Source organism: Balaenoptera physalus (genome assembly GCF_965194825.1).
Source record: "Balaenoptera physalus genome assembly, chromosome: 6".
NCBI classification, from domain to species: Eukaryota; Metazoa; Chordata; class Mammalia; order Artiodactyla; family Balaenopteridae; genus Balaenoptera; species Balaenoptera physalus.
The window spans coordinates 54,841,606-54,854,593 of NC_138885.1; the positions used below are offsets into that span (position 1 = coordinate 54,841,606).

At 39.3% G+C, this 12,988-nt stretch overlaps 1 protein-coding gene across 13 annotated transcripts in view; it reads right to left on the bottom strand.

Moving 5' to 3' along the window:
- RBMS1 (RNA binding motif single stranded interacting protein 1) overlaps positions 1-12,988 on the bottom strand; it is a 206,735-nt gene that overhangs the window by 36,949 nt on the left and 156,798 nt on the right. For all 13 annotated transcript variants that reach the window (XM_082465148.1, XM_082465144.1, XM_082465141.1 and 10 more), the window contains exon 3: positions 2,669-2,727. In XM_082465148.1, the coding sequence (XP_082321274.1) occupies positions 2,669-2,727 (59 nt within the window). The remainder of the gene's footprint in view (positions 1-2,668; positions 2,728-12,988) is intronic.

A 12,988-nucleotide genomic window follows, 5' to 3' on the forward strand; every position in this document is an offset into this window, starting at 1 on the left:
TAACATTAAGTTTCCTGCTCTTACCCCTATTTTCCCTTTGGTCTGACTTATCCTCACCCATTTTACATCTGTGTGTGTGTGTGTGTGTGTGTGTGTGTGTGTGTGTGTGTGTGTTCTGGTCTTATATGTAACTCTGTAAACATTGATAGTGAACCAGTCGGTGTCACAATCAATCCTTTGTAAGCTTTTTTTTTGGTCCTGAACACTACCATATATTCCAGTGCTGAAAAGCATTTAAATACCTTTTGTTGGCTAAAAACTGACAAAAATTGAAAGGTAGAGCAACTGAATAGTGAATTTTTACATTTAATAACTACGATAACATGTTATTCAGAGCAATATTTCCTTCAGCTTAATTTTGTCTTCTGGAGAGAGGCTTCAAAATATGTTTTGTGACAAAAAATGTTCTATGACCTATAAGGTCTCTAATTTCCAGGTATAAAATTCTTTGATCTGTTCAACTCTCAAAAAATTAGTATACAACACAAGCACTTTCCATTTATACTAATAACCTCTTAAGCATTACCTATATTCATCCATCCATCCACCTACCCACCTTCTCAAGTTATCTATAACATGGCTAACATGTTATCTGTCTTTATTATGAGCTATGCTGTGTTACCTTTTTCTCATTTGTCCTAAAATTACTATTTTTCAGGAGCTCTTTCATTCTCCCTCCCAGAGTTTTATAAACCCGTTCTTGCTTACTCTCTCCGCCTCACTCACTCACCCACACCCCAGATATCTGTTACTATTTCTTCCTGAGAGGCCTGTGTGACACAAAGAGACTCAGAAGGTTTCTATCATCGCCCAACCCCCCCCCCCCCCCCCCCCCCCGCCATAAGGCAGTCTCTCCTGAGATTCAATTTAGGAGAACGTCTCCAGGAGACATGTATCGAAAACCAGTGCTGAATTATTCTTATCCTTATTTAGAAGCCCCAGAAATCTCTCCACTTATCTTTGGACCCTTCCCAAATATCATGGGTTTGTATTATGATGTTAGGTTTAGCTTTAGTATTTTTTTACTTGTACCTTTTCCAGATCATGCTAAGCATTTTGTGGAGTTTTGGTTTCTAGGCAATAGGGTCTTGCTGGAAAAGAGTGTGTAACAGTAGTGTGTCCAGTGTGGAGGTGTGGCAGAGAATTCACCCAGGGAGGCCTCTGGGTCCTCTCCCTCACTTAACTAGGGCAGCTGTGCTTTTTGACACACTGATCTGCTGCGAAGACTTCTTTTTGGGGGGTAAGGGGGTTGGGGAGGTGAGGAGGAAGAAAGGTAGGGTAAGGTTATAAAACGACTTGTCTACTGTGATTTCTCTCTTGGTTTGAAACAAATGCTGAGATCAGCTTCCTGTTTTATACCTGCAAGAGTCTGGGTTTTTTTTGTTATAAAACCGAAAGGTTTTTTTCTGTGTCCCTGCTCACCCAAATCATTTTAAAATATAGTAAACAAGACTAATCTGGTAACTGGGTAGACATTTCAGTCTACAATTTGACTCTCTCCAGTTTAATTCACTTAAAATATTAATTGAGTATCACTCTACGTAAAGCATTGCTCTATTCACTGTCCTAAGGCAAAACTGCCTGAATGTGCCATGTTGACTAAACATGGGCTTAGATATTTGCCACAATAGCTCCTTTAAATTCAGGAGCTTTGAAGAAGAGACAGAAATACAATGAATCACTTCAAGTCTAGATTAAAGGAAACGGCTGGCTTCTATGGTGAGGCCCTACCATACCATCCAGAGGCTTCATTTATGTTCTCTGCCTTTTTCAGATTGTGCTAAGCCACAGCCGTCACCACTACTTGAAAAACTGGGGTCTAATTAATGAGGAGATTTGCCTTCTCTGCCTATTCCTGTCAACCTTATTTCAACTCACAGGGTCAGTCGTTAGACTCAAAGTCAGCTGACTCCATTCTTCCCCTTTCCTAGAAATCACATGCCTATTGTTAAGATGCTGGATCATTAAAAGTCAGAACCACAGAGCCATCAGTGCTGCCTACTCTAGACGCCTCCTCTTCCAGCTCATGGAGCCGGATGAGCTCATCCTAATTACACGGAAAACTGAAGGTCAGTGCATCAAATTAATGCAGCAGCATATTTCAAAGGGGCGTATGACCTCCCCTCCCTATTACAATTCGGTCAGTGAAAATGGTTCTCTCCTCCCCGCTGCCAATATTGTCAACAGGCATTCAGCAGAGAACAATTGGGAGTATTGAAACATGTAATTAAGTACTGCTTAAAACTACTCTATTCTAATTAATAGAGCCAATTTGCACAATATGTAATCTTTTCAGTTCTTTAGTGCAGTCCAATGGTCTTCAGTAAGCAGCTCTAATCTCCTCAGGCTCAGGAAAGAAAAGCTATTTTCTAACTCTACTCCCCTTCTAAGAGCAGGGGATAAATGCCAGCCGGTATTTTGCATGTTAACTCTACTGGCGTCAAATCTGGGATTCTGGCAAAGGGCTAGCTGCTGTTGGGTTTCCAGCCAAAACTCAACCAGGGACAAACGCAAGCAATATGCTGACATTGTGCAAGACAGAAACTGGGTGACATGTAAGATTTGGATTTTAATAAACGGAGGTAGTTTTGAAACCAAAGATCAAGTCTAAAATTCCATTATTTTTCTAAAGCTCTGATTTAGCAAATCATCAGCCAAGGAAACATACCTTTGCATTTGTTCGTTGTCTTATCCAAAATTGCCTTCGTGGAAACAATTTTCCCGTATCTAAGGAAAAAAAAGAGAAAAAAAGAAGTTATAACTGAGGAACCTTTATTAATGTCTAAGTCCAGAGAACACACACACTTATCAAACATCTGCAAACTTTCAAGTACAAAATGTTCTTTACTAGGGGACAGGAAATGAGAATTCTAAACACAAACTAAACTAAAAAGGGGGAACAGCTAGGCCTCTCATTTGAATCTTTGGATTACAGTTTGATGTTTAGCTTTGAGGAATCAGGTACTTTACCTGATGATCTTGGGACCAAAAAAATGGAATGTGAGCTCTATAAAAATAGTTTCGCCTAGTAACACCATGTCTGTGGTCAAATACAAACCCAAAGGCAAGGCTACAGAAGTGTTAATGGAAAGTACTAAGATCAACATAGCCTTTATGAACTAATCACGGTGGGAAAGCTGCCTGGATCATATCTATTCATTTTGCTTTTGCAGGCAGCTCTGCATGGCTCTAGATCACCACAGAAGGGTGCGTATGTGTATATATCTCTAACACACTTGATGTGTTATTTAAATATTTTAAATGTGATATTTAAAACAGGTCTTTTTTACCTAAGATTTTGCCAACTGTTTATAAATACATTTATTAAGACCTCTTCGAATGCTGTAATAATAGTTATACGGTGTACTCACTAATGTGTGTGCAGGCATGTGTGTGCAAGAAATAGGCAATACAAAAATATAAAACAATGAATCAGGAATTAAGCATTACTTTTATGAGGGTTTGTATGAAAAATGTGTTCAAATTCCTTAACGTACAACAGAAGTTGGGAGAAGAAGGAAAAAAATTCAGATTATTAAAATTGAGGGCACTGCTATCAGAAACAAAGGGGCAGCAGAGTTTAAATATAGGTACTACCTACATCCTTTCACAGTGACCAGACCACAATGCAAAGCACTGCTATCTATGTTTGTCTTCTAAAAACGGAGAAAAACCTTTGAAAAATAACTCTTAAAAATTACTAGGTCTTTGGGGAATGCACATAACATACTTGAGGTATCTGAGACATTTCCCCATTTACATGTGGCAAATTCCAAAATTTTACTTTCCTATGTATTTACTTTAAAAATTTCACATTTTCTCTAATACTACTTTCTTGTGATTTCTGCTGAGGACTAAAAAGGCTCTTAAAAGTTTTAGAAAACTGAAGTATCTGTGCAGCACTTTAAAATATTTTAAATGTTGCAAGTTTCTATTTTATGTATTGAACAAGCTGAAAGATACTTATCTAGAAGAAACAAATGGCTTGGGCCACCTCTCTCCCTCAGTTAATCTTCACTCTGTGTAATCATGTAATCAAATGATTACTAACTGGGCACATGAAAGTAAAGATAATTTAAGGTTCAAATGACAATTACATCCAAGAGGCATAAGGCTACACAAACACCTCCAATTCCCTGTAGAGATTCTGAGTACTTATAACAACCTTAACACAAGTCACTAAGCTTACAAAAAATTTTTTTTTTAAACTCTGCAAAACAGAAACAATAAGTGATTTAAAGTCCACCTTTTAGCAACCATTTATCTACCTAGGTTATTGACAGCTTGATATTTACCAGTTTTGCACAAGTTTTAGCTGAAAACACTTTTAGACTGCATCCCTATCACAGCCCTTTCCAAAAGTAGGGAAGAAAACTGGTTATGACTCCAATGTAGGATAAGGGGATTGGGAGTCACAGAGATTAAGAGACTTTGCTTGCGGTCACAGAGTTCAGGGTCTTTTGTAAACCAAACAGAAGAAAGCAAATTTAGAGAAGGTCAGGGGCTGGCCTCCTACCCTTCTGGTTCTGCTCTCCACATTAATAATGGGGAAGAAGACATGGAGAGAGGAAGATGTGGGCAGCAGGAAAAGTGAAGAGTCTCCTGGGAGCACTAGACTCAACCCATGCCACACCCTACTCCGGTTTGGCTTCTCTTTGATCTTTGCTACATCTGACATTTCTCCTCATTTCCACACCTATGCTTCTAGGACCCTCACTCTCAGGACCTCATCCTACCTTTCTGGGCACTCTTTCAGTAGTTTTTTTTCTTTTTTTTCTTTTTTTGGCCCATTCAGCTTCCTCCTCTCTCTCCTTAACCAAGTACTTTCATCACATTTGATAATCAGTCCTTAACCCTTCCTTCACATTTGATAATCAGTCCTCAACCCCTCCTTTTCCTAGGAAATATATCCAGTGCCACAGATTTAATTAATACATCTTCTTTGATGAAGCCCATTTCTCCTTCCTGGCTTTGTTTTTGTTTTTTTTTTTAATCTAACCAAAGCTTTAGTTTTTGTCTTCTTCTTTTTACTTAACTATCTTAGTATCTTACTAAGATACTTAAATATCTAGTTAAATGTTACCTCATGTCCATTATTTTCTAAATCCCATCCCCAAAGAACCTCAAACACATTTTCCTTGTCTCCTCTTCGTATCTCGTTTCATTCAATAGCATCATCACATTCCCAATCTTCCACCAAGCTGGTGGTCCTTGAGACATCTTCAGCTCAGCCATTCCTGAATCCAGCCAGTCAATCACTCTTCTGAGTTTTGCCTCTGACATGTGTGTAATATTCACTCCTTCCCTTCACTGTGCCTACACCTATACAAAAGGCATATCGTAGTTCTTGCCTCTAGCCTCTCTCTGGTCCTTCCAACCCAGTCTGCTGCATTACTCTGCCTTAAACACCACTTTGAACATGGTTCTCTTATCTCTCCATTGCCCCCTTCTATCCATGCTTGAACTTAAAGAACCTGTTGTAACACTAACTTTTCCACGAAACTATCCCTAATCTCCTCAACCATTTAGTGGGCGATTTTATAAGAAACCAGAAAGGGTTTTTACTCAGTTCCTAAAGTTCTAGGCACTTTGTATGTATGATCTTATTTAACTTCACAACAATCTTATGAGGTAGCTGTTACTATTCCCATTTTTGCTAATGGGAAAACAAAAGCTCATAGAAATTTTCAGACTAAGATCTTGCCTAAAACCTCAAAGCTCAAAAACAGTTAAAGTTTTCAGTGCAATTTATCTAGGACATAATTTTGAGAAACAATGTTTCCTTTACATACGCAGAGTATGAAAGGTGAGGAAAAAAATGGAAGATCTCTTCTATTAAGGGATTGGAATAGATTTATTTTTCAAACCGAAGCAAGTTTTTTGTCTGTTTGTTTTAGACACAAGAAATAAATATGTGGTTCATGGTTGAAGGAGGGATGGGGGGGGTGTGTAGGAGAAGAAATACGTCTGAAATTTATCGGTTTTACTTTCTATTGTGGTTTTCATCAGGATTTGTGGGTTAACACTGAAAGCCCATGACTTCCCAGAAAGTCAAAACAGTTTTCACTCTGTGGTACTACTGCATACTAGCCTGCATGCAATCAGAGGCTCAGTAAGACGCTTCTCTGGAGTTACCTGGGGTGGTGGTGGGGCGGGGTTTTGAAGGGTTTTCCTCTCCTACAATATCTTTTTCTGTGAGCTGTTCACTCAGTTAGCTTCTCAGGGGCTGATGCAGTCACCGTGTTGCGGGAATGGAGTACAGAACAAGTTCTTCTGATGACATGAGAAAGGATCTACAATATGGGGAAGAGTTGTCTGGCAAATGGCACCTCAAGGAACGGGAAAGGGGGCAGCAGGGTTCAGAGTGGTCCCGATTCCTCTCTGCTAGTCTTATCTGCAGTAAGATTTAATAATGTGAGGCAAGGGATGGGATGGTGGTGGGGGGAGAAGTCATTACAGATGATTAACATTTAGTCTAATTCTATTGTTGATCAGCAGTGCCTGCAAGAGTAACAGATATCTGGGTAGAAATTCATAAAGCAACCAGATTTTCACCTCCCCTTGTTCCTATCTGCAACTTAATTTGTAAAAAAAAAAAAAAAGGTCAAGTAACAGGGACATAGGATTTATTAGGAGAAAACAGGCCTCCTGACTGGCAGAATTCACACTCCAAGGACACCAAGGAGATGCACGCTCAAGAAAGCAAGCTGCAGAATTTAATGGGGAAAATGTGAATATGAAGATTCTTTGGGTTTTACCCAGCTTCAAAGTAACAAGGCTCAGACGCACAGTCCTGGCTACCCAGAATATAATATTCTTTGCTGAGAGTAGATTAATCCACTCCAGAGGAAGCTCTGACAGTAAAAGGATAAAGAGTAATTAACAGACATGACTACAGAATAATGAGAATTTCAAAGGGAGAGGATAACAAGTAAAAACTCACATTTAAACCTATTGGCTAATAAAACCTTTTGCTTAGAATCTACCCAAGTTTCTTTTGTTTGTACCACAGCTTTTGTCATTTCTCCCCCATTTCCATTTCTTCTTTCATCTGCTATAATATAAAATCTAAGCATATTTTAGTTTGCACTTACTAAAATAAAGCTTCATTTTCTCCTCTGCCCCCCATCACTTACTCCTTCATTAATTCTCTTTTTGATAATTTACCATAATTACAAAAGAAATGCGTATTTGTTGTTATAAGAAGACACAGAAAAAGCAGACTGAAATATCAGAATCACCTGAAGTCCTGAATACGAATGTTAAACGGATTGATGCGTATCCTTATAGAGTTTGTCCAGTGTGCACGTACAAGTGTGTGCACATGGCACTCAGGCGCGCACGCATACTCTCTCTCCTCTCTCTCATCTACTAGGGAACTTGGAGCTTTTGAACATGGCCAGTTACAAGCCAAGGCTCTGGAGAATAGAGTCCATTCCACCCACCACCAACAGATGGCGGTAAGGGTTGACGAGTTATTTTAATATTGGTCATCCCAGTTGGAAACTCATTTAAGGCACCATAGGGTCATTGGCAAGGTTTATGTTAGTTTATTTTCCAAACGTTATTAAACTGAAAAAAGCAATGGGTGTGTGGAAAAAAACAGTAAGAAAAAGTGTACACCTATAATGTAAACAAAAACTGATTGTGAAAAAGGGCGGGATATTGCTCATGCATATAGGATGATTGCTTTTGTTTGTTTTAATAGCGGAACTGACTTTGAAGGACAAAGAAACTTACCACCGTGAGAGAGGCTGTGCCCATGCAAATGACCATAATTAGCACGAAGGAGGGAGAGTGGATTGAAATGAGAAAAAAACAAAACCTCTATGGGCTATCAAATCAGCGTCCACAATGGAAAGCCTATGACCTAGGGAGTTAACTCAGGGGAATAACAGAAGTAACAGCTTATATTTACACAGCTTTTATGTTATGTCAGGCACTGTTTTATGTGATTTAGGTCAATTATTTTAATCTTCACAGCGACCTTTTGAGTAGGTGAAGTTTTATTCCCACTGTGCAACTGCGAAACGAAGGAGCGGAGTGAGTAAGGGACCCACTAAAGGTTACACAGCAGCAAAGAAGGGAGACAGAAGTTTGCTTGGCCAATCACGCTGACGAGTGCGGAAACTTCGGTTGCCAGCCACAGACTGTTCCAGAGGTTCAAAGCTGCTCCCACTGTGCATCTGCACAGCTCCAAACAAGTGGCATGAGGATGAGGGCAGACCCTGGAACTGCTAAAGCCTCTAACACAGATGCTGATAACATTCAGAAAGTTGTTCCCTGACTTTCTGGGTAGACGACATTGTTCTATTTGGAATAAGAGGCCCAAGAGAACAAATGTGTCAGTGAAGAGGAGGTATGGCTGGCTTTAAAGCTTAGAAGGAGTCATGCAGGTATCTATTTGGTGGGAATAGATTTGGGAACGAGGAGCCCTTTGTTATTGTGGACTTGTGGGGGAAAAGGGAAAATAATTCACGGACATACACCCACACCCGGATGATACTGTACAGGCAGTTTTCTAACTTGCTTTTTTTTTGCTGCTTTACCTTTCCAATGGCCTCCCAGGATAAGGGGATTTCCTACAATTTGCTTTAGGTCTTCTAACAGTGGTTGAACAGGGGAAGGAAAAGAAAGTATAAATTACATTCATTTTGCTAATAGAAAAGTTTGCTGGACAATGAGGCCTAAAAGAGTTCTCTAGTTCTGCTTTCTAGCAGAAGGAGTCATTTATCCATGTTATCCTGAATCTTCAGTACCTTGAATAATTCAGTTCATTCTATTTTCTTTATCTACTTGGTATAGGAAGTGGTAAGCCTTTGAGGATGAGGTATTATGTATGTGAAATTTTAAAATTAGGCAATCAATATCAGACAGATTTCCTAAGACTTCACCTTTTTGGCCTTGAAGAGTTTCACTGTTTCTATAAGACTTCTAAGATATACGAAAATTAAAGGTAAAGAAAGATATTCCATTTTTAATTCCAGTCATTTCGGCTTAACTCTTAACATTCGTTAACTGCCCCTTCCACTTGTGCGGTACGGCTGGATGTGCTTTGTGCATACAGGATTCCTGGAATATGGAACAGAACAGGAAGCTGCACCTGATGCAGCTGGAATGGAAACCAGGGTGTGAAGAAGGAAAATGCTTGGCAGGAAAAGCTGCTACAGCCCTAAAGGTCAAAACCAAACCTGGTGCTGAAGGTGAATGGAATGCAGGAAAGACAAGTACAGTCAAGAAGGAGGCCAGACCAAGAAATCAAATCAAGCCTCACATATTTACAGCACATCTCCAGCATGCCCTTCACCATCCAAGGCCTATGAAATGTATGTAAGATGCCATTCCTGCCATCGAGGGGGATAATTTGGCGGGGGGGGGGGGGAGGAATGTAAGAAATTTTTAATATTAAAAAATAATTAAGAATATTGAGATCCTGTATGATGAATGCTAAATAAAAGGAGCATAAACGTAGGATGAAGGTCAAGTTCAGCAAGAAAGACTTTGGGGAAAACAGAAATTCAGGTAGGCCACGGAAGACAATAAACAGAAGAATCTGTCTAATGCGAGCTGCGTGGGGAGGATCGGAAACCAAGTCTGAAAAGGTCCTAGAGGGCCTTGGGTTCTAGGAAAAGGAGTCAGGGAACAGAGTGTGGCTGGAGGTTTTGCAACTGCGGAATGATATGATGAAAGCAGGATTTTAGTAAGATTAATGAAAATCTTGTGGCTAGAATTAGCAAAGAGAGATGTCACATTTTTGGTTTATTATTACTATTATTTTTTTGGCTCTCCGTACTCAAGCAATAACACTCAAGTTCAAGAAGTTACCATGGAGGGCTGAGGAGAGCTAGGAGAAGAATGGAAAGGTTCTAAAAGACAGGAAAGTTTTTAAGACAGAGGACTTCTTCTAACTAGCCTTAAATGCTTTTACTTAACATCTGAGAAAAATAACCTATGGTATCTGTGTTATAGAAAGCTAGTGGCTTGCCTCTGTGAAGGCAGAGGAGATGGAGAAAAGGAATCACCATGGTTCACTTTTCTGAACTATCCTGGAAAGGACAGTGAATTTCAGCCCCAGTCCCAGACCTGGAGCCTGCAGATTAATTTAGCAGAAGTGCACACCATCCTCAGGTGGTCCAGCCCTCGGCCAGACGGGCTGCTTTACGACATGTGAGCTGCTGGAGAATAAACCACAGAAGCTTCGGGACAAAGTATCATGTTTTTCAAGAGAAAACATACATCTACATATCTAGTTTTTCATAACACTGAAGTTTTAAGATAAACACATTCTTTCAGAACACAAATAAAATTGGTAATTTACACCCAGATTTGAGATGAATATAGCCTCTTCTGACTAAATGCAGAACCACTCCTGCTACCCTGCCTTTTCAACATTCCTGCTGGCACAGCTAATCTATTATAAATGCTATACAAAAGTAACAATTGATGCTGTGTACTGCATGTATGGCTTGAACTAAATAATTCATATACAATGAATATTAAAACTACCTCATTAGAAATGGCTAAGATGCACTTTTTGCCATATTCTATGAAAAACTTGTACCTCTCTTCTAAACGAAAAGAACACTATAAAGCATTTGATTTATTATATAGATTTGCTATTATAGCTTAGTATCCAGTCTATTATGGTCTGCAATCAAGGTAAAGTAGCTTTACACTATTTTCTGGTTTTTTAAGAGCATGCAGCACACAAAGGGTCACTGACACTATCTTCTGACAGTATTTTTGTCACAAGTCACCGTACTGCAGCACTTACAGATGCTGTCACAGATGGTCAGGACCAAATTAGTGCTCCCAAGTACTAATATGTCAGAGGAAAATAATACTTGCTGAAAATGGAACCCAGAATTTTGCAAGTAAAATGTAGATTATCTAACATAAAAATGAGTCCTGAAAAGTCTCAAAACACTGATAAATGTCTAACTTTTCAAACAAAGGCAATTTAACTATATAAAGTGGTCTTTTATTTCTGAGTTGAATTTATGAACTGACGATGATAGAGCATTTAAAAAATTTTCTTCCTCTCCCAACAAAACCTGTAATGTATTTTCTTTGCTTTAACAATCTCACCTTCAGGATGATCTAGTACTTTACGAGAAGGAAGACTATTATATTGGGAAGCTGATGGAGTTGCCGAGAGAGAGACCTCTTTTCAAGTGCTCATTCGGCCAATAACCAGCTCTGTGCTTCTGGTGTGGGTGTCTGGCCTCAGCGTCCCCATCTGTACCATACCTATCACCTAGGGCGTGATAACATCTAACTCACGGCACTGTTATTAGGGGGCCAGCACAGTGCTGGCACATAACAGATGTTTGGTAACAGATAAATGTTAACCTTTTCTCCCCATGCCCCCTGACCCCGGCCCCGGAATTCTTTGGAATAACAGCACTTCCAATTCTAACCACTGGAGAGCACTAGACTACTCTCCTCACCTTCATAATGACATGGTCCTAAGCCACAAAATGTTGAGAAACTGTAGACCTACCATCTTTATGGTTACTTTTCAGTACAGATCTTTGCATAATGAAACCCCTCAATATATATTGGTTCAGTGAATGAAACATAAACATGGAGTACACATTTTTTCCCCTTAAAGTGTTTGGTGTGGGGAATTCAGGGAGGTTGGCAGTTGCAGGGAGCAGGGAAATACTACATTTTGCCTTGGAAAATGAACATGGCCTTGTATTTTATCCCAATTTAGCTTATAAAAACAAATGAGGGTAGCAAGGTAATTTAGGTGTTTAACAGGGAATTAAAAATTGCTACCAAAAAGGAAACTGTAAAAGGTTGCTGGGGGAAAAAACCCCCAAAACACCGAGAAGAGTTTTGGTTCCTAGACCTGTTGCAACTATCTCTAAATTTCTGCTCTTTTTAAAAGAAATCAAAACTAGAAAGCTTTTACACACACACACACACACACACACACACACACACACAGAGTACCAGAGAACTGTTTCAGAATCTGTAGAAACTGAATGCACTAAACTTCAGCACCGAAAACCATAAATGACTGCTTCATTCAAAACAAGAACAGCATGACAGAGAGTAAAAGTAAACATGCTCTCTGAAGCAAAACAGAGTTATCTGAAACTATTAAAACAGAGTGTGCAAATTACCTAGAACTTTCTCTTGATTCTGACACAAGCTAAAAAAGGACAGAGTCAAATTGGACATTTCCTAGACTGAACACTAATGTTGGCTTTGATCCAGGACACGGCACCAGCATATCAATTTCCAAATGCTGTCAGGCCATCCTTTTTTTAAGTAATAAATCCTGACTGCCCCATGACCTTGAAAAGCCCGCCTGAAGAACAGAATGAAAAGGAAAATGATATCTATTTTACTCACTTCAGCTCTTAAGAAATCTGGGGATATAATATAAATGTATCATTAGTAAAAAAAATACACTTGAGCTGATAGGCAAGGGAATGTTAATGTAGCCTGCCAGCACAGTTGATGTTTCTAAACTTAGATATTTTGTTCAAGGGTCACTTGTGACAGTGGTCACGTCTCTGAAGAGCGGATCGGATGGAAAAGGATAAATAGGGCTCCCACACTGGCTTCCTACTGGTTTGCTTCTGAATAAGACCGTCCTTAGACACTGCAGATAAACAATCATTCCAAAGACAGAGTAGTAGGGCTCTAAAAATTTACAATCTTAAAACTTAAGAAAATCAGAGAGGAATTATCTTTATGAGAAAGAAGGGAACCAAAGAGAGTCACATGCTGTAAGTTACTTTAGTATCAGTTTTACAATATTACCGTATTTCAAATGAAGGTAATATGCCTCACTCTCAAGATAGCTTGAATTTACTGCATTTTCCAGAAGATGCAAGTAAGGGGTCTGTGAATGAAGATTGGGGCTAAAAGTGCTTCTTATTTACATGACCTAATCAGTAACGATTTTCCAATCTTGGTTGTTTTGAGAAAACCTGCATAATAGGAGAGGTGCTAATGGAAAGGAAAAATA